Source organism: Phalaenopsis equestris, unplaced genomic scaffold (assembly GCF_001263595.1).
Source record: "Phalaenopsis equestris unplaced genomic scaffold, ASM126359v1 Scaffold000940, whole genome shotgun sequence".
Taxonomy (NCBI): Eukaryota; Viridiplantae; Streptophyta; class Magnoliopsida; order Asparagales; family Orchidaceae; genus Phalaenopsis; species Phalaenopsis equestris.
In genome coordinates, this window is record NW_018165379.1 from 234824 (window position 1) to 261811 (window position 26988).

At 36.5% G+C, this 26988-nt stretch overlaps 1 protein-coding gene across 1 annotated transcript in view; it reads left to right on the forward strand.

Moving 5' to 3' along the window:
- Positions 1-26988, forward strand: part of LOC110032439 (serine/threonine-protein kinase ATM) — a 214268-nt gene that overhangs the window by 186570 nt on the left and 710 nt on the right. Inside the window, exons 60-77 of the mRNA XM_020736078.1 lie at positions 3533-3616; positions 4612-4692; positions 4810-4893; positions 4996-5067; positions 7739-7879; positions 8016-8072; positions 8174-8233; positions 13212-13306; positions 13392-13500; positions 14088-14177; positions 17597-17676; positions 17772-17850; positions 17944-17990; positions 18072-18171; positions 18351-18482; positions 18597-18731; positions 18813-18878; positions 20340-20483. Coding sequence (XP_020591737.1) covers positions 3533-3616; positions 4612-4692; positions 4810-4893; positions 4996-5067; positions 7739-7879; positions 8016-8072; positions 8174-8233; positions 13212-13306; positions 13392-13500; positions 14088-14177; positions 17597-17676; positions 17772-17850; positions 17944-17990; positions 18072-18171; positions 18351-18482; positions 18597-18731; positions 18813-18878; positions 20340-20483 — 1656 coding nt within the window. The remainder of the gene's footprint in view (positions 1-3532; positions 3617-4611; positions 4693-4809; positions 4894-4995; positions 5068-7738; positions 7880-8015; positions 8073-8173; positions 8234-13211; positions 13307-13391; positions 13501-14087; positions 14178-17596; positions 17677-17771; positions 17851-17943; positions 17991-18071; positions 18172-18350; positions 18483-18596; positions 18732-18812; positions 18879-20339; positions 20484-26988) is intronic.

Consider the following 26988-nt stretch of genomic DNA (forward strand, 5'->3'; position numbering starts at 1 on the left):
TATATATATATATATATATATTCAAATCACCCACTTTGCCCTAACCTTAAACTATCATTTATTTTTTATTGGTCGAAAGGACGTGAAACTAAAGAGAAACCCTCGTTGAGGTATGAAGCTTACTATCGAAGATATGCAATTAGAAATTTTCCAACTTCAACTAGGGCTTGTCGCCTTTAAGATGAGATAATCAGAGAGATCACCTATGGCCCCAACAGTGATCTACCAAATCGAGAGAATGAAGTGATTCCTTTTCACCATGAAGTATTCAATGATGAGTCAATGTACTGACAACTTGACATGGAATATCATAGGGGAAGCCAAGATTTTGAACTAATGATTAACTTGTCTGATTTTGATAGATGTTTGAATCTAGGGGAATTCATTGAATGACTCCAAACAATAGAATAATTCTTTAATTAAATTAAGTTCTCTGGGACAAAAGTTTTAAATTAGAAGTCATCTAGCTCAAGAAGAACAATCTCTTGTGGGAGAATCAGAAGCATCTTCGACAATAGGAAGTGAAGAGTAATATCATCGCATGGTCTAGAGTGAAATGGGAGATGCAACACAAACACGTTTGTATGAAGGACAACTCAAAGGACAGCTCGACACTTCTTCTCCCTTACGACATGAAAATAGGCGAGGAAGCATGGTCAAGCGTCTCTTATGCCCAAGAATGGCTCCTGCATGCCGTTTTCGGCTTCCAAACTCTCGAAAGCTCGATCTGGCATCCTAAAAGCTGCACGAACTCTTTCATGCGCAGAATAAGTATGCAGGTAAGCAACACATCTACTCTTCCTCCTTCCTTCTTTTCTTCATCTTCTTCAGCTTCTCTTCCTCTATCTCTCTTGCACTTTCTCTTGCTTTCTCTCTCTCTTGTTGGGCCCGAATGAGTAGAGACGAGGAAATGTCCTCGTTCTTAAATCCCCATGAGCGGTGAGCTTCTCATTCAAACGACACATGTTGTGCAGGTGTTGTGAAGAGATAAATTATTCTCTTTTTTCTAATTAATTTCATTTATTTTTTCATAATTAGGTTAATAAAATTTCTTTAATGATTATTATTACAGGATCCACCTTACAAATAGAGTTCAATTTTGGGATTAAGGCAGCAAGAGTGCACACATTAGAGCAACCAAGCTGAACTATACCAAGGAAAAATTCGTTGATAGTGATGTGGAAGGGAATAAGAAAGATAATCGCCACCTTGATTATGAGAAATAGCCAGAGCACCATTCAATCCCTCAGATACAGCTCTTGAAGGGAAACGAGAGATGCCGGCGGCTGTCTCAAACAAAACTCACTACAAAACTGACCTAAAAACATAAAAATAATATATTTATAGACTTATGGTAAATAGGAGTGAACCCCACTCCAAAGAAGAGAGAAATCCATGTAAAGGATTGATTGGCCCTTCTAGACCGGTCCAAGCCGCACTCACCCGTGTGAATTCATGGTACTGTATCAGTAATTTAGCAATGATTGCAGAAACACCCCTTGTGGGAAGCTCCTGCGTCATTACAAATGATACTGGAGTTAACCCAAATAACCTATATGAAAAGAAATGTTTTTACTGAAAGCAAAAATGCGATTAGAACCCGAACACACCTGAAAGGGAAAGCAACAACAGTCACTACACTCAGACGCCCACACGGGTGGATCTCAAGTGGTGGTGGTGGTCGTTTGACGTTTAGAAAGGTGGCAACAAGATAGAGGAGGGGTTGGGCTGTGTGGAAACAGTGACCTGACAATGCTGACTTGCTGTCCTCGGCGGGAGCAAACACGAAAGAGGGGGAACAATAAGAGGACAGCAAGTCTTGGGTCGGTTGTGAGGGTTGACAGGTAGTAGGACTTGTTGGGACTGCAGGATAATGGCAATAGCAAGTGAGGGTTGACAGCTAGTAGGAATTGTTGGGACTGCAGGATAATGGTAATAGCAAGTGATAGAGACTAATTAGGGTGCAGGAACGGGTAAGGACAGTACTCTTTGTTTTCTGGGATTGCAACAGCAAGCCAAAATGCGGGTGGCAGTGGCTAGAAGATAGGAAAACTGATGGGAAATAGCATCAGGCTGCTGTTTGATGGCTGCTGCAGCAGTGGAGGGCGGCCGAAAGCGATGGGGGGAGGATGCGGAAAGGAATACCACCTCGGGAGTGAGATACAGTCGAAGCGTCACCCAAACCCTCGGATATAGCCCTTGCAAAGAAAAGAGAAGCTTGTCCTATATTCAATATTCTTTTAATTCGTAATAGGTTTATTTCTATTTGGGAATTATTTATACGTTTTTTCTTATTTTTGCGGGCTTAGCTTTGTTTCATATTATTTGGATACTGTATTCTTAGATTTTCAGGAATATTGTAGAATCTTCTTTTGCATATAGTGTATTTGTAGTTTGTTCAAAATGTTCAAAAACAAGCGGTGGAATTTCTGTGCCGTTTTGCTCTCCTACCCACTGTTTTTTAACCAGACAACTATCAAACGACACCTAGCCTGTTCCCAATCTCGTCGACGTTGCATGTTATCAGTCTCTTGCTATTCCTAGAATCATTGTCCCGCTGGGTCTATGGAAGGCCTTCGATAAAATCAATGCTCAGATTCACTTAATGCACATCTTGCATAGCAAAGAGAGTGTATGAACCGATATTTTGCTCTCAGGCCTTGGCTAAGTGGCATAAATCTTTTGATGTAGTTTGTGCTCCATTGATATTATTTTAATTCGATAGAATTTTGTGTATTTACATTTTAAAATTTTAATAATTAGTTCTATTTTCATTGCTTATTTTTGTAAAGATGATCTTGTATTTAGATTTTTAGCTGTCAGTTTATTTATTTTATTTGACTGTTATTCCATATAAAAAAGATCTTAATGCTAGTAAGAATTAAAGAAATTTTTTGTAGCCTTTATATTATTTTTGTTGGTTTTCTCGTCTACATAATTTAACAACTAATGTTTTGAGGAATCCGTTGTGTTAGTTTAGATTATTGTTAGGAGACTATTTGTAGAAATAAAATCTTGTTTTGGCTTATTAGTTTTCTTGAGGATTTGACGAATCGTTGTTTTGAGAAATCAACATCAATAACTTGAGGACTAGCACTGTACTTTCTATCTCAATTTTCTATTAAATAACTATTTTTCTAGTAGTTTTTTGCTTTAACCTACATCTCCTCAATGATGCGGAATTTTTGCACTTTTGTTATTAAGGTATTGACTGTTTCATTTAAGTTGCCTTATTGTAGAGGCCATTTTTATGTGTAATCAACACCCTATCATACTTACGTGCAACGAGAATTTTGTTTTGAACTTTACTCTCTTTTTTTGGTTATTCTTGTATATTCTCTATATTGCAGAAAAAAGGTTTTGATGTTAGTGGATTTCAATCATATTATATGTATGATATTTAGTGATGGGCTGGCTCATCTTTTTTCAAGCATATCTTGTTTTTATGTTACCATTTGAATGTGTTGAAATCTCTAAATATCCAAGAATTCCTTAGTTTGATTCAATCAAATTATTTTGCTGCTTGTTAAAGGATGATAGGGACAATTTTCTTGCCCTGGCATTGGAGGGTTACAAACGTTGTCTTGTCATCGGTGGCAAGTATGATCTAAAAGTGGTGAGTCCTTATTTCCATATAAATTTCAAATACTGCTCTAAATTTTGTGCTTACCTGAAAATATTTTTTTTTCTTACTCATATTATACTTGAGATCACTGCATGCAAGAGGAAAGTCAATGTATGAAAAGTGCCAGTCTCTTAATATTAAAGCAATGGGAGGATGTGTTTGATTTGCCATATTCTAGTGACGATGCGTTGAGAGTTCTGTATTAGTTGGAGCAAGTGTAAAACATAGAGATGGGTGATGAAGATTTATGCATAATGAGTTTTATAGATAGTGACACCAATTGGGTTTGTTGGTAGCAGGAAAGTGTAGGTCAGCGGCAAGGCTGGCGGTGCAGGAGGTCCTTAGGCATCATGGAGAGCTCACTGCCTCGATCGAATCAATTTATAGGCGCACCACCTATGAGAGATCAAGAATACAGCGCTTTGGCAAGAAAAAAACTAGAGAAAAATAATCTCTGATGCATAAACCAAAACAAATCCAAACAAAGTTTAACGATATATTTATATGTAGGAATCAAAATACCTTTATAATAACAAAACAGTAAATTGCCTATAATGAACCGGCCTGCTCAAGAAAACAAGAACTCCCTAAATCAGTCAGTAAACGAACCAGTTTTGGGGGAATGTTCCTGCTTCCGTTCTGTGAGGGGCTGACGTCCAGGTGAGATAGCAATCTTTACTTTTGCTGTAGCTAGCCTTTAAGCGCTTTTTATGTGGATCAATCATCGGTTTTACTTGGTTTGGGGGAAGGAAATGGTTCCAGGAACAAAAATGAGAAAAAAGTGGAAATAGCTATTTCATCATTCATTGCTGCCTTCTCCTTAATAGTAGAACTTCTTTAATGAAGGATTCTTTCAATGCAAAATCAAATTATTTTGCTCTACCTTTTATATGCAATGATTAACTTTGCCTTAAATTGGCTTGTTTCACTATAAATTTCCAGTAGATATTGTATCAGCACTTTATGTTGCTTTATTTTCCCTTCAGGTTTTTCGAATTGTTTCTTTGTGGTTCAGTCTTTATATGAGGCAAAATGTTGTACAGTCCATGTTGAATACAGCTAAAGAGGTGAGTTGTGCAGGTCTCTGTTGTGTATTAATGGGTCGAGTTACAAACTGTTTAAGTAGCTTAGCACCATTATCTAGCATTGACTTTAAATTTACTTTGAATGGAAAATGGTTCCAGGTTCAATCATACAAATTCTTACCATTGGTTTACCAGATTGCTTCAAGGCTTGGTATCTCTAAAGAAGGACAAGATAGTTTTCAGGTCTAGAGTTTAATTTAGTGATTTGTTATTTTGCGCTAAAAACTAATAATGCTTATAATTTGATTAAATTTTTTTTTTTTTTAAATCTACAGAAATCTACAGACTGCACTGCTTGCACTGCTCTACCTTGTGAGAAAAATGGCCATTGAGCATCCATATCACACTATATTTCAGGTTTTAAATTTATAAACTTGATTATATTTCAGACGTGTGGTGATATTCGTAGCTCACATCATTTGTGCTTCATAAAAGCTTTAGTAATTCTTTATGCCAATACCTACTTTGCAATGCGACATGAGAAAACGTGGAAATGATGATGTGGACAACTATCATCGTATCTCGTGAACCAAAAAATCTAATCATCACTTATTTCACAAAATATATAGCATTGATGCATCCAGAACATTGAAACTACCAAAAGAAGACATTCAAAAAATTGATCTGAGAAAATAGATGTGAAGACGCATAAATTTGTTTTAAAGCGTCTATTCCGCAAACAAAATCAAGTAATTGTAGCTCATTTTGGAAAACATCACCTAATTTGTCACACATGGGAATATTGAAAATTTACAAATATGAAGAATAAATGTTTCTAAAAGCATCTCCTGACAGCCACTGTACTGAGCGAGATACTCTTTTTCGGCTTATTTCCACTCAGATCAGTCTAATCACTTCCCTACTCAATCTTTACAACTCCTCAAGAGTTACCCTTGTCGGTAACTATAGTTGTAGATGATTACTCGAGTGTGGACGACAGTTTGAATGAGGGTTGTTGAATGCTCCGTTTATGTTATCTTTTTACCTTCAAAGCTAAGATTTGGATATCTCCCAGTGACCAATGGGGTTGCAGTTGCACCAAGTTGCTTAAAGTGGGCTTCAAGCCCCATAGATAATGGGCCATGGGCTCTATCAGCTTACACTTGATCTGTAACATGTCAAACCGGGGTACGAAGTCTTCCACCGATAGATCTATTTGTTGCAAGTGGAGTCTCAAAAATATATTCTGACGTTAATGAGGCGACAAGTATTTTATCTACATCTCTTTTCTCATCTTCTTTAACTTAGTAATCTTATCACTAAACTTTCTCTTTCTTTGTCTCTGTAAATTACTCCACGAGGAGGAGGTATTCTTTTTTAGCTTGATGACTGCATGCTTTACCCTTTTATCCGTAGGCACTTTTTTGTATTTGAAGATTCACTCATTTGCCTATAGTCATTCGATAAAATCGTCAGGATCCATACCTCCATCGAACTCTATTAGAAAAATTGATGCCAAAATACTTGTGTCCTCCATATAAAACCTCTTCTCTCGACCTCCTCTAATACTGAATGTCGAAGCATCGGGGTTTGTTTTCCTCATCATCGATGTGTTCTTTATGAAACTGATTTAGATTCTCATCCCTTTCTCCTCTTTGACCCTCCAGATCATAGTCCAGGGTAATTTTTTCTTGTGTTTCATCATGAATCTACGCAAGCACTTGCTAAAGCCAATAGATTTCTCGTTGTATCTCATCTCGGGTAGGTCCCGGAATGAAGTTTATTGGTGGCATGATTAGGATTTGGGGGATTGTGAGATTGTTGAGGATAGAAAAGAAAATTTTTTGCTGGGGAGTGGTTTAGGTAAGGCGGATGCTAGGATCTTTTTAGATAGGACTAGGACTAAGCTAGCTCTGATACTCATTGATACCAGAGTTAACTCCAAAATCTGATAGAGAAAAAGATTTTATTACGCCAAAAATAAAGGACTTATAATCAAAACTTAGAGGAAAGGAAACACATCAAAACGAGAATCTCCGGCTAGGGCGAGAAGGGACTGCCAGTGGATAGCTGTGACAAGGGCTTAAGATAAGTGGCAGGCTAGAAGGTTGCATGAGGTAGACGGTTGTAGCTTGAAGGGCTGGAGGGAAGAGGTTGGCAATTGTGGAGGCGCAACTGGGGTCTGTGGTAGTAGCAGTAGAGGTATGGGGCAGTGGTGGTAGTACAGGAAGGTTGGCAGGCTAGAAGGTTGCATGAGGTAGGCGGTTGTAGCAGGAAGGGCTGGAGGGAAGAGGTTCGCAATTGTGGAGGCGCAACTGGGGTCTGTTGTAGTAGCAGTAGAGGTATGGGGCAGTGGTGGTAGTACAGGAAGGTTGGCGGGTTAGGAGCTGGAGTAGGGGAGATGCTGGAGAGGAGTAGGATAGGAGCAAATGGTGTGGGGTGCTTAGCAGCATTGGTAGAGGCAAGTCTAGGGTTGGTGGTTGGAAAACGGGAAGTGGGGCGCAGGTGAAAAGGCAGCATGCGGGGTAGGGGAATAGGCAATGGATTATTGGGAGATAATAACTATCGTGGAGCAGGATACAGTCGGAGAACCACTTATCATCGGGTACAACTTTAGCAAGGAAGAAATGCCGATGGCAAGAAATCTGAAAAACTAAACATTAACACAGAAAACAACTTATCTATAGTAAAGGATAACTAGGAGGAGGGAAATCTCTCTTTTTGGGTGGTGGCCCCAACCTTAAGCAGGGTCAGCCGGTTCAGCCTCTCGGTTTGGGCGTTTCAGCCCCAGCCCCCTTGTCAAATGAACCCAACATTATGTTTAAATCATGCACCAGCACTTATGTTTTCTTTTTTTTTCCTTTTTTTTTTTTTTTGTAAATGAAAATTAGTTTTTGTTGATGATAACTTTAGTCATTATAATTTTACAATTGAATTTTTACGTAATTACTCAAATTTTGATTGTATGAAAACAGTTATGTCCAATATTGCAGCCGCTGATTTGAAGGATAATTTTTATTTTGATTTGAAGGATAATTTTTATTTCGATAATTTGTCGTAAGCTTTCATTTAATTATTTGTTCTTTAGATTTTGGCTCTAGCAAATGGGGATCGGATCAAAGACAAACAACGAAACAAAAATTCTTTTGTTGTTGACATGGATAAGAAACTTGCAGCAGAAAATCTGCTAGATGAGTTATCATCCTCTCATGGTTTAATAATTCGACAGGTATTCATCAAAATTTGGAAATCATAGTGGGATCTCTGGTTTTGACAGCGTTTAACATAGTTAATAACAGGCTTTTCCACTTTTGTGTTGGAATAAGGTGTTGTTTTTTAATTGATATTTTTTTGAACTTTTGCAGATGAAACAAATGGTTGAAATTTATATCAAGCTTGCTGAGCTCGATACGAAAAAGGAGGTCTTTTTTAGTGCTTTGTTTCTCCTAAAAGTATTATTATCTAGCTAAAGGTATTAAAGGTATGTAATGAACTTAGAATGTGCTTGCAACCATGTTGGCAGGATATTAATAAAAAGGTACCTCTTCCTAGGGAGGTTCGCAGCATTCGTCAGCTAGAGCTTGTAAGGGTGATTTTTTAAATTAATTGAATATGATAATTCCTCCTTATATTATGATGTGTGGGTTGTTTTGCTGGTTTTAACCTCTCACTATACTATTCTTCCATGAAGATTTTTCAAATAGTTTGTTAGCAAATTACTTCATTAATTGCTTCTTCAAAAGTTGGATTTTGGTGTTTATTGTATTGGATAAGCTTCTATAAGAATTTCATGAAATTGCTTAATTAAATGTATTAGTTAATTAGTTAGGGGTTGTTTGGTTTGTGAAAATAGGAATGCATTGTGAAGTATAGTGTATTTTGAAATACTTTGAAGTTGTTCAGTTTTGTTTTTAAAGTAAATGGAGAACATTTTATATTTGGTTTCAAGAAAATTGAAGTCAATGTAAAAAATGTTGGGCAATAAAGGCAGCATCGCTGGTTGCGGAGGCGATAAGTGGTATTGTAGGATTAGCCAGCATGAACTACAGAGGAAGGGGGAGCTTGGGCCGATAATTTGAGTTCATGTTAATTTTTACGAATTTTGGAATCATATTCAATATGCTGTTGCAATCTATTGTTATGAAGTTTTTATATAGCCTATCCATTCCTAAGATAACATCAAATTCAGCCCGCAGCAAAACAATCAAATGTGCATCAAAATCCATCACCAATATACACTTTTACTTCACATCACTGATTTAACTCTATAGGACTCATTAGGCATTTTAATAGATAATATTTTTGGAATTATTATACAGTTCAAATTCATCAATCTCATCAAATCTTTCGCTATAAATGAATGAGATGTCTGCTTATCGAATAACATTCTTATTGATTTATCATGGATGGATATGATGCCTATTATAATATAAAAATTATATCAACTATTTAAAAATGAATTATTTAAAATAATTTTAATTTTTTGGTCATTTAAGTGAAATATGTTATGATGCAATTAAATGTTCGATCACTTAAAAGTTTGCTGAAAATAAAATATACATTTTATACTCTCATGCGACTCCTTAGCTTTTTGTTGAGATAAAGTATGTCCTAGGGTTGAATATTTTGTTGGGTCTGACCTGGATTTGGCACTGAATTTGTTGACTTAGTTGTTCTATCTGTGCAGAATTAGTCTCTGTTGGAGCCCACTGTCCCAATGTAGGGCGATACCTCGCTATGTGGTCAAGCTGATGACACAAAAAACCAGTGTTGGATCCATATAAGCACTCAGTTTTATGAGCTCTTCCACATTTGTTTCACTTCATAGCATCACCCTGGCAACCAAAAATACTTGATTTGGCTCTCTTAGTATTCAAAGTTCCTAATTGAAATCATTGTTTTTCTGGAACTTTGTGAAAATATGGACCTCCCTGAGCTCTTCCTCTTTTGAGTAGCCTGTAAATTCAACTCAATCTTTCTAGCTCTCCACCAACACAAAATAGTCATTAATCCCAAGGGAAATCAATGACTGTCTAATCACGTCTTTCAATTTAGATAAAAACATGTGGCACTTCTCATGTGCATTTAAAATCAGCTTTGGTGCATATCTCGTGAGCATAGTAATTTCAGCTTCATATTGCTTAATCGACCAATTTCCCTAATTTACCTACACCAGTTTAGTAAATTTATCTTACATCTATCTCCTAGCTGAAAGTGGCACTAACAAATCTCTGAATGTGTTCACAAACTCCTCCTACACCAGCTGGCTAGGTAGACCATTAAACTTCTCCTGCAATTGCACATGCCACCATCTTTCGTCTTCCCTCTTAAAGAAAAATGTCAGAAGGTAACTTTCCTTTATGGTGTACATGTCATAATATCTATAATTTTCTCCACAATCATCAGCCAATTCCCAGTTTCTACTGGCCCTCCTATTTAAAATAGCGGTGGTTTCATATCTTAAAAAAAAACATTTCAAGTACTTAACTTTTTGTGCCCCCTAAGTATTACTGGTTTGAGACTAAGAATTCTTAATCAATTTTGTCAGAATAGGTATTCTTCTAGACAATGCATCAACATGACTATAATTTTCCGGAGCTTATTTATTTCTACATTATTACCCTCGACTTCTTCCTCATGATTATCCATGTTTTTAAAATAAAATAAATTAAATTAATTAGACTAACATTAACATTCATTTATTATTTTCAATTTTGTTTATTCATCTTAATGACTCATTTTTATCAAAATTAAAACCTAACTCTCAGATACCATTTTTGTCACTCATCGGCTCGAGAAATTAGAATTAATAAAGACTGGAACCGGTGATCGAATGGTGAAAAATAATTCCAAAAATTAACATTAGTCCACAATAACATTCATGTAGAAACTAAATCCATAATACATAAATAAGTAATTCTCTAACATTAACATATGACCATCCTATAATATAGTAACACAAATTGTACAATCAAAGTGACAAAATAGAAAAACTAACAGATTGTTACCTGTCATCAACCATGTTTCTCCTGTAAATAAATTTTCTTCCATTAGACATATCAATCTATTGATTCTTTTTCCATAAAATGACAGTTAAACTACAAATTAAGTTTTAAGAAACACAGTGAATATTTACTATTTTATCATGTATTAAATTTTTATGTAAATGTTTAAATGTTCAAGGGATTATGGATTAAATTTTTCCTTCATCATTTCTATAAAATTTTTTAATCGTTTTATCAATTATATTTTTATTTTGATTTAATATATTTTTTTTCTATTTCCTTTTATTTTTAGAAGTTATCTCAGGAGCTCCATCTAAAATTTTTCATTTTGTATCATAAAGGCTTAATTATTGTCATTTTCTTTTTATTTTGTGCCATAAAAGAAAATCCTAACCCTTCATTCTCCTTCTATGAAAACAACAATCTCTGTCTTCGAATTTTACGAAGAGTTCGATATAAAACTTTTGTTGTAAACTAGTATAAGAAAACATTAATACTTATAATTAATTTAATTTAAATAATATAAAGTTGCATTAATCTTACTCAGGCATCTCTGCCTCAATTTGTTCTTTAGTATGTGTTTCTGTTTGGCTCACTGTAGCTCCTCCTCCTGCATGCAAGCCCACTACCTCTCCTCTTCTCCTTCGCACGAAGCCTCCCTTTCTCATCTCACTTTTTTATCGCACCGAAGCCGCTCGACACTTTTCTTCTTCTCAAGCTAGGGTCTGGTATTCCTTCCTCTTCGGATCTCACTAATACGCTTGTCGGTAACCTCTCAATGAGTCATTCCTTCAGTATCATCTAGCAATTGTAGCACTTGACAGAGCTGTCGTTGGAATCCTTCCATAGTAAACTATTGATAGATTCTTGCAATTGTCTTCGTGGTGGCATGATTAGGGCTTGGGTTGGGTAGGGGGAAGGTGTGTAGGGGTGATGTAGGGTGGGAAGGAAAATATTTTGGTGGAGGTAAGTTATGGATGCTTGGAACCCTTAGATAGGACTAAGAGTTAAGCTAGCTCTGATACCAAATGATATTGGATTTAACCCAAACAACATTAGAAAATCAATTATTATTACCGAAAGCAAATATGTGATTACAATCGAACACACTTAAAGGGAAAATTCAACACAAATGTGAACAAACGCTACTAAACTATATCTAAAGGTGGTGGTCAGATTTGGTTAGTGGATGGCAGGAGAGTTGCGAGTCGTTGGATGGCTGTTGGAGGAGGAAGGGAAAGTTGCGGTGGGGAAAAATGTTAGTTGGCTGGCGGAGATCGGTGGAAAAACAACGGCGAGAAATCAGCCACTTGTCTAGACGGATGTAAGGAAGGTAGTGGGATGGATTGTGGGAAGAACAGTCGGCAGTGTTGTTCCGGGAGGTTGCAACAAGGGAGAGGCGGCTGGGAGTGAGGAAAGATGACTGAAATGAAGAAAATAGGTGGTTGGGTGGCTGGTCTGTTGGAAAAAACAGCAAGGCTGCTGTCCTGGGCAGCTGCTATGAGGAAAGGGGAAGTGTTTGCATGAGGAAGGGTTGCGGGGAGTTGGGAAACATGAGATACACACCACCTGAAGATGAGTTATAACCGAAGGATCTTTTTGCCTTCAGACACAACTCTAGAACAGAGAAATCGGGACGCCAACGGAAACAAGCAATAACTGAAAATCTAAAACAGAGGAATAACATATATAAATCCTAGATAACTAGAAATGAATCTTACTATGGAAAGGAGGCGTCAATCCCTCATTGAACAGTCGATTGGCTCTCCCAGGTCTGGACTGGTTCGGTCTAGATGAAGGAATCACAGGAACCACTCCCATGACTCCTTTACGCCACATCAATAGCAGAACTAAAATCCTTATTATAATCAAAATATGACAAATTGGTGCCCCACAAGGTCCTCAATAGTCAATAACTGGAAGTTTTCCGCTACTCAGATAGACTAGGAAATCATATCCCTCATGCCTGTCACCTCTAGGAGGATAGTCCTGCTTCAAGAAGTCCTAAATTTTCCATCATCTAATTCAAAATAAAAATAATCTAAACTTAAAATGTGTGAAATTGAAAAAAATTTGCTGCACATAATATTAAAATACTTCAAAATTTTAAAAAGTAAGTGGAATAATTTCCTTTGCATCGACTCCTTTGGACTAATAGAACTATTCTCCTGTGGAGCATGTAAAAGCTTTTTCTTGCTGGTTTGATTTTCATGAAAGAGAGTGGAATTGGATAATAAACATCTCTTAAATCATCGGCATCTGTAAATTCAAGAAATGATGTGGAATCTAGAAACTTCTCTAATGTCGATGTGCATCATACGTCATTTCCTAAAGAATATCATGGAGGAGAATCTCATACTCACTTTTGGTGGAGGCTTTGATTTCATGAACGCAATTTATATTTTTATTTAGGAAGCATCGTAAGAGCACACTTTTACTTTGTAGCTCCCATCTCTATGCTGACCAACTTATGTGTCACTATTTTTCCTTTTTTTCTCTTTTCCCTCATGCTTTGTATTCAATTTGTTGTAATCTTTTCTTTTACGGTGAATTCAGGTACCAGTTGTCACGTCCAATATCACTGTAGACCCGACATGCCAGTATAAGGAAGGAATGTTTCCATATTTCAATGGCCTGGGTGATTCTATCAAGTATATTTTTCGTAAATATCTTAATATTTTTTGTTACTTAAAAGAGTTATTGTCCAATATTAGCTGCCCTTTTGTGTTATTTTAGGATAATGAATGGTATAAATAGTCCCAAAGTGGTTGAATGCTTTGGATCAGATGGTCAGATATATCGCCAACTTGCAAAATCAGGAAATGATGACCTCCGACAAGATGCTGTATGATTGCAAGTTTTTTTTTTTTCCGCTCATTTGATGGATTTTATACATCCTAGTTTTAGAACCAAGAAACTCTTCTTTGCCACAAACAACCATTTACTTTCTTCCTGTGGAAAATTTCTTAAGGTAAAAACATATTGCTGTGATAATGGATACAATTTTTTGCAGCTCTTTATATATATAATTTAAAAGGATAGAATTCAGATATGGAAATGTTCAAATGTTAAAAATGTATTTGTTTTTATTTGGATGTTCTATACAAAGAAATTCAATCATTTCAAATTATTACAGTTAATGCTACTTTTTAGTGTAATAACATTAGATGTTTCCTAGCTAGTTTTCGATGTCATACTCATTTATTGTGGTGGCAGGAGCACTGTTATTGTGGAAATGGATCTTAGCTTGATAATTGAAATCTTTCTTCATGATCTTTAGTTTAACGATTGATTTGTCATTTATTCTACCATAATATAAGAAACTTTTAGTATGATTTCAATAATAGTAATCTTATATGGAAAGACTAATAAAATTTGCTCTATTTGTTTCTGACAATATCTATGCTCTTATTTGTTGTCTAAATTTTGCAGGTCATGGAACAATTTTTTAGTTTAGTTAATATCTTCCTGCGAAATCATCGAGACACTTGGAAAAGAAGATTAAGAATACGGACATACAAGGTTTGCTTCCATATTTCTATTAAATGATAGCCTTCTTGAATTAATTGTCGAAGTGCTAGGAAAATTTGTTTTCTATTGACAAGAATAAAAAAGAAAATTTGTTACTGAAAAAAATAAAAGAATGAAAAAACTCTCTAAAATCTTCTCTTTTTTTTGTATGATAGAGCAATATACATACATCTCCCATGGGCATTACAAAATAGGAATAAAATCAAAAAAAGAGGGAAAAATAAGTAGGAGCCGATAGTTTTTTATGAAAGCACACGAATTATAATTAGAAGGTCATATAGAGATAGATTTAACAGTATAAAGCCTTGATCTATATGTCTTAAGTTCTTTGCTATCTTAGAGTCGTAAGTGAATAAATCCTACTGTACAAAGCCTTGATTCATGTGCTTTAATGTTATTTGCTATGATTGGAATAGAAATTCGAGCACTTCTCAAACTAGATGGTAGAAATCTACCGTTACATATTTGCTTACAATATTTTTAAATGTAGGGTTGCACAGTTATTTGTTGAATATGTTATTATGTTGATCTCTTTTGATTTTGTGTTGTATTTATATCAGTTCTTTCATCAAAGTCTAATTTTTGTCATGGTTTGGTTGGAGTTTCACATGGCTTGCGCTCTGTAATCTTGGTTCCTTTCAGTAGGTCCATAACATATTTCTTTTTAAAGTGAAACATAAAATGTCCACTAATTTGTATTAGTATGGTGTTCCATAACCATATCATAATCATGAAATTAATTCCTTTCCAAAGTAACAACTTTTGGTTTTTGGGATATGGAGATAGATTCATAAAGTGTTGGATTTTTCCATTTTCCTTTAGAATGGTCTTCAAGATTTGAGATCATTTAAGATTTTTTTCTCTGATCAAGCAATAAGATGCTTGAAATACCCGGAGTTCTCTTTTGGTCTGATTTTCACTATTAATCATGGTTGATTCTTTTTTAATGGTAAGTCAAGGAATACTGACATAGTGAATTGAAACAGAATTCGGCAAGAGGGATAAGGTTAAAAGTGGAAACCTTAAATTTAGAGAATAATACTAAAGGTTAGAAGTGAAAACCCTGAACTTAGATAATAAATATAAAGGTAGGAAGTGGAAATTCTGATTTAGAGAATATGAACAAAGGCTGAAAGTGGAAATCTTAGCCTTAGAGAACAAGGAGAAAAAGGTTGGAAGGAACACCCTAACCTTTTTATGATACCATGTAGAAAATAAAATAATGAAAAAACTATCTAGACTCTTCACTTTTTATTGTACAGGAGGGGAAATATATATACATCTCCCATAGGCATTACAAAATAAGAGTAAAATGAAAAAGGAGGGAAAAAAATAAGGGCCAACATTTCCTTAGAAGAGTACACAGGTTATAATGTGAGGGTCATATAGAGATGATTTAACAGTATAGAGCCTTAATTCATTTGTCTTAAGTTCTTTTGTTATCCGAGGGTCATAAGCAAATAGATCAATGGTACAAATTCTTGATCCATGTGACTTAAGTTTTTTTGCTATGATTGGAGCTGAAATTGAACAATTACCTTAAAAGGCTTTGTCTAACCCTTTATTTTTCTTGGAAATCAACATATCTTTTATTTCAAGAACATTATTTCTAATAATACATAGCTTATTAGGAATAATAAGCCATAACTTGTTAAACCAAAGGCTTTGGTTTATTTCAAGACATATCCTTTATTTCAAGACCTATTATTCCTAATAACCTCAGAAGGTTTATGGCATGTGGACTGCCTAACGGGCCTACTTGTTAAACCAAAGCACACGAACCGATCTATTAGGAATCGACTCAAGCTATTCCAGCCTCAACGAGATGTTCAGCCTCCCTTACGGATCCTATTTATCTTGGGATAACTTTTTAGCCCACAGTTGGGAACCAAACTTGATTTTGAAGCATTTGGAAGGAGCGTTGTGCAACTGGGGTTTCAAACCAGTTTTTCATTTTTAACTACAAAGGGAACACGGTTTCATGCCTACGTCCCATGGTTTCATGCTTGCGTGGGACGTGACTTTTTCTGGTTTACCCTTATGGTGCACAGCTTGCGAAGCCTTTTTATTATTTTATTTATTTATTTTATTTTTTTGAGAAATTTACATAAATACCACCCAATTCTTATGCATTAACATCTCTAACACCTAAACTTCAATTATTACATTACAGATCACCTTTTTATGGTGCAAAAAAAGGTGTATTACTTTGTTTAAACTTCAAAATTGTGTTGTTTTTTATGCGAAGGATTTGGGTCGTCTGTATGTAATAAATGAAGTTTAGGTGTTACGAATGTTACTGCATAAGAATTAGGTGGTATGTATGTAAATGCCCCTTTTTTGGGAAATTTACGGTCACAGGCATTGTCACGGGATAAAATGCATTTAATAAAATACATTTATTCTTCAATTACACAAATACCACAAATTTCTTATTTTTATAATATAATACTTATCATGGAATTTTAGATATATATAAATCTATATGTATATCTCAAATGATTATATTAAAATTTTGTATAAGGCTATAACAATATATAAAAAAACTGAACTATCTTTCCAACAGCATAAAATTTATATAAGATGAACAAAGGACATTTCAAACATTTATCCATGGACAGTACTTTCAAAACTGTTTTTTTCAAACAGATCAACTGTTTTTGGGACACCAACTTTTAAGCAACTAAGGAAAAATGTGGCTTCATTTTTAAAACAACAGGAAAATTCACGGTCCAATGGCAGTAAAGTGTAAATATTGGAAGTTACTTGAAAGGAAAATAAAGAAAGATGCCATTAAAATACACTTATTCCCTCAAACTCAAGCAATTTTTATTCAGCAGTACAATGTAAATTATGGGGAACACCATAAGGACAAAAACGAGCTTCGTCAAGAGGTATTCATTGAATCAAAGGTAAAGAGGTCAAGCCCAAGATTGTTAAAGAGCCTTAACCACGCCTTAAGCATCAACACTAGCTGGATTCACTGGATGTAAGATTTTTTACCAGCAGCAACTAATCATGTTGGTCAAGTACCTGCTGCGCCATCATAGATTTAGTTGCTCAGTGAAGCGGAGCAATGATGGTTGATAGTTAGATTTGTTAAGCTATAAATGCTGTAACTATTCATCTAACGGGTTTATGCTTTAAGGATCCACAAAGACTATGATTTTATTTGTGTATTACCTGCCAAACACCTTCTCCGAAAACTACACTCTCTAACCCGTTTGATCCTTCGGGCTATTATTTGGGCAATTATTTTTTTCCTGTTTGCTTGCGTTGTCCTCCTTTTTTCCATTTTCTTTTTTTCTTTTTTTTTTATTTTTTATTGTCTGCTTAAACTTTTTTACTTTGGAGAAAGATAATTAGTTTACTTGATTTATTCTTTTTACACTTTTTTCCTTACTGATTAGGTTGTACCATTTACTCCAAGCGCTGGGCTAGTGGAATGGGTTGATCGGACAGTTCCACTTGGTGAATATCTTCTAGGAAGGTTTGTCATTTTAGTTATTGTGGTACATCTTTTGATCCTTTAAGCAAATTTATACAGTTGATGTGCTTTCGTAATAAACTCTTCTTTACAATTAGTTCAAGGAATGGTGGAGCTCATGGACGATATGGAGTAGATGATTGGTCATTTCTTCAATGCAGGGAGCATATGACTAACGTAAGTGCAACATAATTCTTCTGTGAAAAAAAAAATGGCAACGTAATTCTTGGTTAAAAAGCTTTATTCTCATGACTGAGGATATATATACAGGAGAAAGATAAACGCGGGGCATTTCTAAAAGTTTGCAAGAATTTCAGGTTTCTTTATGATTATTAGCATTTTTCCTAAAGTATCATTTTAATTTTAGTGGGTTTACTGTTGTTTTCATATCTAAACAGGCCTGTCATGCGCTACTTCTTTTTGGAAAGGTTTTTGAGGCCTGCTGATTGGTTCGAGTGTAGATTGGCTTACACTCGAAGTGTTGCAGCTAGCTCAATGGTCAGTGCAGTCATATTTGCATTTTTTTAGCTAATATTTTTGAAATGAATGGTATAATATCATTTCTTCAGCTTTTTTGTGGGTCATGTCTATTTTCATTGTTATTTTAAATTTTTATTCTATTTTTGTTCAGAGTTATATGTTTGGTTCATTTTCTGCAAGTAACCTTCTAAATTTAGGTTGGCTACATTGTTGGGCTGGGAGATCGTCATTCAATGAATATTCTCATTGATCAAGCTACCGCAGAAGTAGTGCACATTGATCTTGGTGTGGCCTTTGAACAGGGCCTCATGCTTAAAACACCAGAGAGGGTCTGTGACATTGGAACTAGTTTTCTCTTCATTTTTTCTCACCTGTGTGGTCATTGTCAATAATTTTATCAAAATAGCTTTATCAATATATATTTATGTTATTAACATGTGTAGGTCCCCTTTAGACTAACAAGAGATATCATAGATGGCATGGGAGTTACCGGAGTGGAAGGTGTTTTCAGGAGATGCTGTGAGGAAACTCTAGCAGTCATGAGGACAAATAAAGAAGCATTGTTGACAATTATTGAAGTAATTTAAGTCATCATAAAATCTTTATTTGAAATTTATCTACTTTAACAGAGAAACAAAGCATATTGTATATTGTTGCAGGTTTTTATCCATGATCCCCTTTATAAATGGGCACTCTCTCCTTTGAAAGCCTTGCAAAGACAGCAGGTAATAAATTTATTTCATAGCCATGAGTAGGTGATGCAGTAATAAAAAGTTGGGTTTAGATTATTGTCAATTATTTCAGGATTAAATTTAACGTATACGGATTTTTTATTTAGTTAAATTAGGGTTTTTTTCTTTTTTTCTTTTTTGCGATAATCTTTATGTTTGAATTTGATTGGGGTCTGATTTAATTTTTAAAAATTTTCGTTACATCTCTATTTATAAAGTAAGGATTACTGGTTTTGTTTTGATCAATTGATTGATGAATTGAAATTAAAATCTTTTTTATTAATCTCTCTCTTTTGCCTCTCTACCCAAGGATTCCAGTGAAACCGGAGTTAACCCAAACAATAGGAAAGCAAATATTATTACTGAATAAGCAAATACGAAATAAGCAAATAGGATATTACAACTAGACACATTGAAATAGGGAATAACAAGAAGTATGGCAAAACCCGGACTATGGCGACTCCAAGGTGGTGATGAAAGTTATTGGGTGTTGATGAAAAGTGACGGTGATGTAGGGAAGTGGATCAAGTGGGCGAGTACAGCAGGGAAATAGCAGATGCTTGCTGTCCTGGACAGCGGCACGCAGATTTGATGGCCGGGAAGTGGTGAAACAGCAAAGTGAAAGGGTTTAGGAAAGACGGCAGTGAGTTAGGATGATCGGACAACGGTAAAACAGCATGAACGCGGCAGCGATGCAGGAAGGCTGGACAGCAGTAAAACGGCAAGACAATGGAGTTATGTGGTTACGGCAGCGATGCGATTTGGTCAGGAAGGCTGGAATTGATGTGGGAGAGCTGTCCCGAATGGGAACGGCCAAGGTGTGGCTAGTCAGGAGCAACTGCAACAAAAGGTGGGTGATTTATTAGCAACTGCAACAAAAGGTGGGTGATTTATGGGTGCTGGAAGCAAGGCGAAGTGGGAAGTGTGGTTCCTGGAAGGTGGCCGCAAGTTGTAAGGGAGTGGGGGGTGCAGAAAAACAGCCAATGAGGGCTCTTTAGGGGTGGCTGCAGCAGGTGCAGTGACGACGACAGTGGCGAGAAGGTTGTGGATGAAGGGAAGTCGAGGACAGTCACCTCCTCATAACGTGAAACAGCCAGAGCACCACTCACCCTTGGATACAACCCTGGAAGGGGAAACCAGAGACGCCGACCGAAGTTCTGATAGGAAACACTCCAAAAACTAAAATCTGGCATATATCATTCATGCGGACGACGATGTACTAATTTAGAGCACATTTGACATCATTATATATTTTGCATGCCCTAACTCCCCTAGTGGAGTTCCATACCATATTTCAATAGATATTACTTTATGATGGTTGAATTTTATTCTTATATTTGATTTTTATGATCCTGTTTCTTCGTTGCTATATATCAACTTTCGGTTCAGCTTCTGCCATTAATAACATAATACGGTTGATGTTCGTATTGAATCCTTGGATATTTACCTTTACAGGAACTTGATGATAATTCAGATTCGAGTTTGGAGAATTCGGAAGATGCGTATGAAGGAAACAGGGATGCAGCGCGTTCTATATTGCGAGTTAAGCAGAAGTTGGACGGTTATGAAGATGGTGAAATGCGTAGTGTGGCTGGCCAGGTAAGTCTGTGAAGCAAACTCGTATTTGAGCCCACTAATGATTAATGAATAGGTGATCCGGCTAAATTGCTTTCCTGCAATTTCTTTTGAACTAATAATTTTTTGCTTTCTGCTGCATTTGAACTACTTTCTGTCACATCAGGCATAATTTTTCTCCTTCTATTTCTTTTTAAACATTCAGATCTCTGTCTTCTGGGTCTCGGAAACTACCAAAACGACAGGTTTAAGTGGCCATTATTTTCATGAAGAATTAGGAATTTGTGAAATGTCTACTAGAAAACTAATAATCCTTTTTGCTTTGTGATGTCTTTTCTTGTGTTCAGCAAGAAAAAAATTAATTTTAGCATATATTCTAAACTCACGAAGATCATACTTTATGATGCCCAACTAGGCCAAAATAACTATAAGCTTCTATAAGATTCACAACATTCTTTGGTGTACACCATTATAATATTATTCTCATTTTTTGAAGAAATTCCTTACACCACTTATTATATATTCTAAAACAACATTTTTTTAACAAAAAATCACATTTTAACAAATTGGCAAACAATTGATCCTTTCTTGATAATTTTAGAACTTTTATTGAATTTCTAGCATGATCTATGATCAGTCTAGAATATATTAAAATACCAACTATGAATATAATCGCAAATTGATTAATTTATGGCCTGAAATTTTGATTTATCAAATCCATAAAAATCAGTGGTGTTTATGACGCTGAGCTAGGGGCTAGCCGGCTGAACCGTAAGGGAGGGGAACCGTTCGAACTGGTTTCGTGGAGTTCTGGTGCAGGCCCCAACTGGTCCGAACAACAAATTGGAAGGGCGGTGATGCCGCCAGCCCTCCCCCCATTTTTCCTTTTCTGTATTTTTTTGGTAGAGTTTATATATGTTGTTTTCTGAGATTAGGGTTATGTTATAATTGATTATTAATTTTTAGATTTTGTGTGGAGTCTCCTCTTCCCTTGTTAGGGTTGTATCCGACAATGGGGGGTGCTTCGGCTGTATCCTGCTCCGAGGTGGTGTTGTATCCTTCTCGATCTCCTTATCATCCTCCCCACCTCATTTAGTCACCGGCTTGCCCTCTAACAGCAAGCCGCACCCTTCCCAGCAAGTTGTCCACCTATCCAGCCGCCAACCTGCATCTAGCTGCCCTTACCTGCAGCTATCCTTGTTGACTAGCCTGTCCCACCATCACACCCCACTAGTTCCTTCCCTACAGCCTTCCTTGCCTTCCCATTCTTCTAACCCCTCTAACCACTCACTAAATCCCTTCTCAACATACCATACATCTACCAACCCTTTCCCTTGTCGGTTCGCCGACATCACCACCGCCCTGGAATCTTCTCTTTCGGCCCTAATCGGAGTTGGTTATTGTTGTTTTGTATTTTTGTTTTGAGTTGTGTTGTAACCCTAATCCCTTTACTTAATAAAGTTTGCTTTTGTTTTCACTATTTTGAACTATTCCTGGTATCATTTTGTATCAGGCTAGCCTAACCCTAGTTCTATCCTCGGGTTTTCTTGCATCCGTCATAACCTTTTGACTTCCACAAATCCTAAACCCTAACTATGTCATCTAGGAGATACTTCCCCGAGCTTACCCTTGAAATGTGCATATTGCGTTACTATATCAAAAAGTTACAAAAAAAATTACAAAAGGAGGGCCTAGCCCATCAAAACATGGGCCCGGTCAAAGACAACAAAATGAAAAAGGAAATTTGAATTATCAACATTCCTAACAGCAAAACTAGCATGTATAGCCTTTCGGGCATAGGTATGAGCAACTAAATTTTTCTTTCTGTCTATATGCTGAAAGAGAACCTGAATAAACGAAGTTGAAAGTAAGATCCTCCATATCTTTAAACCTAATGGTCCACATGGGAAGAGATGCAGCGGGAGATCCGCTAACTTTAGCGGAGATTGATGGACATTTTAGGATGACGCTCTGGAGGGACTTACCCTCGATGGCAATGAGGAAAGTCGAAAAGGTGAAAGGGATGAAAATTTCAACCTCATACATAGCGAGGACATCAGTGATGAAGATGGAAAAGCTCGGCGTTTTGAAATCTAGTATCAGATAAGGTTTAGAGAGGAGACATTCGTTGGAGGACAAAGAGACTACGCAATCAATGTGGATCTACAAGAATTTTAGGGGGGTATGTATCTAGAATACTTTATTGATTTGGTACAATCTGTTCAACGGATCTTCGAGTATCAGAATTTTCCAGAGGTTAAGAGGATCAAATTAGTTTCTATCACGCTGAAGAAAAGTGCCTCTTTGTGGTTAGAGAACTTACAAATACAAGGAAAAAGACAGAGTTTATGGCTCGACTTAGGGCAAGTTGCACTGCTTCATTTTTCTCTTTGCTCCATACCTTTGATGACTTCTTTCGTCTTTCCATTGGTGTGATTGAGTCAGGTTTTTCGGGAGTTGAAATGGAGGAAAGCAGTGATAAGATTATCGGGTGGGATAAGATAAAGAAAGCGATGCAGAGAAAATATATCTCCTACCCCATTACCACCAGGATATCTTTCCGAGGCTCCACCACCTGTAGCAGAGAGATCTGTCAGTAGAGAAGTTTATGGCACAGTTTGATCAGGTGCATATGAGGTGTGATTTGGTCTAAACAGATGAGCATACCATAATCCGTCATCTGGGGCTTGAAGCCCTCTATTAGCAGCGTGGTGCAGCCGCAGCCTTATTTGTCACTTGGAGGTGTCCAGACCTTAGCATTGAAATTGGAGAGGCACTAGGAACAGAGCAGGCAACCACCACTAGTCAGGCAACAACCCATAGTTGGAGACATCAGCAAGAGCAAGCCTAAAAGAATTGATAAAAGCTTAATCGGATAAGGATATAGCCACACCCAGTGAAAAGAAATCTTAGGAGAAGCTCGCCATCTACAGTCCTCGCTAGAAAATGTTTCAAATGTCATGGATTTGGGCACATTACCTCCAGCTGCCCGACAAGCGAAGTCGTGCCTTTTACCGAGCAAGCTCAGGCGCCGTGGTGGAGGTTAGCGAAGAGGAGAAAGTTGAGGAATATGGTGAGGAAACCATCTGCCACCAGATGAAGGAGAAGCACTTGTGGTTTGACAAATCCAACAGGCTGAGGATATGCAGTGGTTTCGTAATAATATTTTATACAGCCACTGTATAAAGAAAGAAAATGTATGTAGTCTCATCGTCGATGGGGGGAGCAGTAAGAATGTGGCATTGACGCAGATGGTAGGAAAGTTGGGTCTCATGACACAGGCACTCCCATCCATATCTCTAATGTGGCTGAAGAAGAAAATAGAGTCAGCATTAACCAGAGATGCCTAGTGGAGGTTTTGATCGTGAGCCAGCTACAGAATTAGGTGTTGGGCGATGTGGTCCATATGGATTTCTGCCACTTTTTTTTGGGGAGACTGTGGCAAATTGATCATAGGACTCAGCACGACAGATTCAGAAACACCTACTCCTTCACCAAGGGAAGATTTGTGGAGCTTGAGAGCATCGTAGCCCTTATCAACAGAACAACATCAATGGACCCCTTTTTGGTGACAGCAGAGGATGATAAAACTGAGTCGGAAGCTTCAGATACGAAACAATCACAGCGGAGAACATTTCAAGATACCATGATCCACATACTACCACCATGGTTATCTCCGTTCGGAGAGATTCAAGCTACCCTCACTTCATATTAGGTTGAACCGATTGTGGATTACTTCGGGAACACACAACAACAATGGCGAGACATATATACTCGGTTCAGTTCAGTATTGGGACCCCAGGAGAGCAGATCGATAGGGATGTATACTTGTAAGTGGAGAAAACTTTTATGGTACTTTGGAAGACAAGACAACCAACAGTGGGATCCAACTGCTGCCAGGATTGAAGACAAGGAACTGGAAGCTTGGACGAATGAGGTCGAAGCTCCCTCAATCCCGAGAGATTGGTGCGGAGCCAGGGGCCAGCCAACTGATGTGGTTGGCAGTGGACGGCAAGTCCCCCAACCCTTTCCTTATCTTTTATTTTCAATTATTTCTGTTTGGAGTCTTATACATATGTTGTTTTTTGAGATTAGTTTGATTGTTGTTTTCAGCTTTTATGTGGAGTCTCTTCTTCACTTATTAGGGTTATATCTGATGAATGGTTGTGTTTCGGCTATATCATGCTCCGAGGTAGTTTTCTATTCTTTCTGATCTCCTCCCTACCTCCTCTAGCTGTCGGCCTACTTCTTCGCTGCTCCCTCCAGGCCTCTGATGACTAGCCGCACCCTTCCTAGCCAGCTATCAACCTATCCAACCATCAACCTGCATACAGCCACCCCTTATTGGCTGCCATCCTTGTTGTCCAACCCGTTCCACCATCACCCAACACCATGTTCCTTCCTTCCCTATAGCCTTCCTTGTCGTATCTCTCCTCTAGCCCTCGAACCACCCACTAAATCCCTTCCCAACCTATCATATAGCCACCAGCTCTTCCCCTTTCCCTTGCCACTTCGCCGATGCCACCACTGCCCTCGGATCTTCTCTTTTTGACCTAACAGGATGTTGTTGTTGTGTGTATTTCTGTTTTGAGTTGTGTTGTAATCCCGATCCCTTTGCTTAATAAAATTTGTTTTCGTTTTCACTGTTTTGAACTACTTCCAGTCTTAGTTTATTAACATAAATGATATCACTAAAAATTCTTAATTATATTTAGTTCCAAAAATTGTCTTAGCAATATTTGCTTTCTTAGTTCTGTCTTGATGATGTTTTGATTTCATTTTAGAGAATTCATTAGCACCTTCTAATTGATCCATCAATACCTGCAACGTACACTTCAATTCTTGCAGTTCTTTTGAGTTCATTCTAAAAGAAGATCAATATGTTGTCAATATTCCTAGGTGCAGTTCAATTTTAAATTTAACTTCTTGTTCGGCTGGTAATCAAAGTCACTCTTATTCTGGAAATGCATCCGACTTTTTTTTCTACAGTAGAGATATTTTTTAATTCCCGGACATGCTTATCTAATACTCCAGTTTTTGCCAAAAACACTATTCTCCATTTCCTTTGTATGGACTAATTTTTAATGCTTCAACTAGGGAATATACAACATCCTTATTACAAAAACATTAATAATAATAATAAATGGGCTTGTTGTTAGGCAAGTCAAACTCACTTTTTCAGACATTCAATAGTGGTAAGATGGAGTCATAAAACCTCTTTCTTAGAAAAACTATAATGCAATTGTATAACATGCATATTTTTCTATTTAACAATATAAATAATTTTTAATAATCTAAATCTCATTGGAACATAGCATAAATGAAATCACGCAACATTTAGAAATGATAAAAATTACTGAAAGTTGATAATTACTCACAATAACCTTATTTGAAGTCAAATATATTGGTACCGTATCTAATAATCAATTTATCTTAAATCTTGATTTCTGCTAATAATTAATATGATCTAATTTTAAAATTATAATAAACTTCAAATTTAAATTAGTACATTTAAAATGTTAATTCATTTACTTAAAACATTTTTCCTCGATTATCATCTACCCTCCTCATCTCAACCCAAATATCATCCCTTCCAATTAAAATTTGTTTTTAACTAGCATAAAATTAATCTACGTTAGCACCTAAATTTAAATAAAATTTAATATAAAATGAATACTAATATAAAGAAACCGTACTTGCCTTATAACTCTCAATTCTGTCTAATCTCACGCATTCCTGTTTTGTCTCCTACACAAAGCCGCACAGGGGACTCTCCATACTGTTCTTCTCCTTCTATCGGCTCAAACGTGTCTCCTTCAAATAAGGTCGCACGAAGGTTCTTCTCCCCATTCTCTTCTCTTTCTCCTTCGGCTTTGGCATGGGCTTCCCTCTCCTACCCGAAGTCACTCAATTCGTCTCTTCTCTCGCACTCAGACAATGATTCATCTAAGACTTTGGCTTCGTCTTGTGCTTTGACTTTGTTCGCTCACAAAATGACGTCGCACCACAGGCAACCGAACGCGATATCCTCTTCCTTCGTACAAGACGCCTTCAACATCTCCTCTTTTGGCTTGGGTTCCTCTTAGGCAAGTCTTTCTCTTTCTTCTTTTCTCCAAGTCTTTATATTTGTGATTTTTATGACTTGTGTTTTTAGTGGAACTTATATTGTCAAACATTTATTATGTAGTGAAATGGATGTTGACCTGCTTAATGATTTGCTCATATCTTAAATTGATAAAGAAGATTTTAATTTGGTTCTAAATAAATTTATTATAAAGTATTATCATTAAAAGATGCAAAATAGATTAGAAAGATTATAATATTGGTCAACTCATCACTGATAATGAATTTCAAAATTTTATTTTGAAATATGTAATATTCACCCTATTTTTTATGAAATTTAATTTATTTATATACTTAATCAGCTCCCGCCCTTGGAAAAAAGGAGAAGCTTATTCATTGAATTTTGGTTGGCTGAAAATAATTATTTAACAATTGCTAAAATGTATATATATATATATATATATAT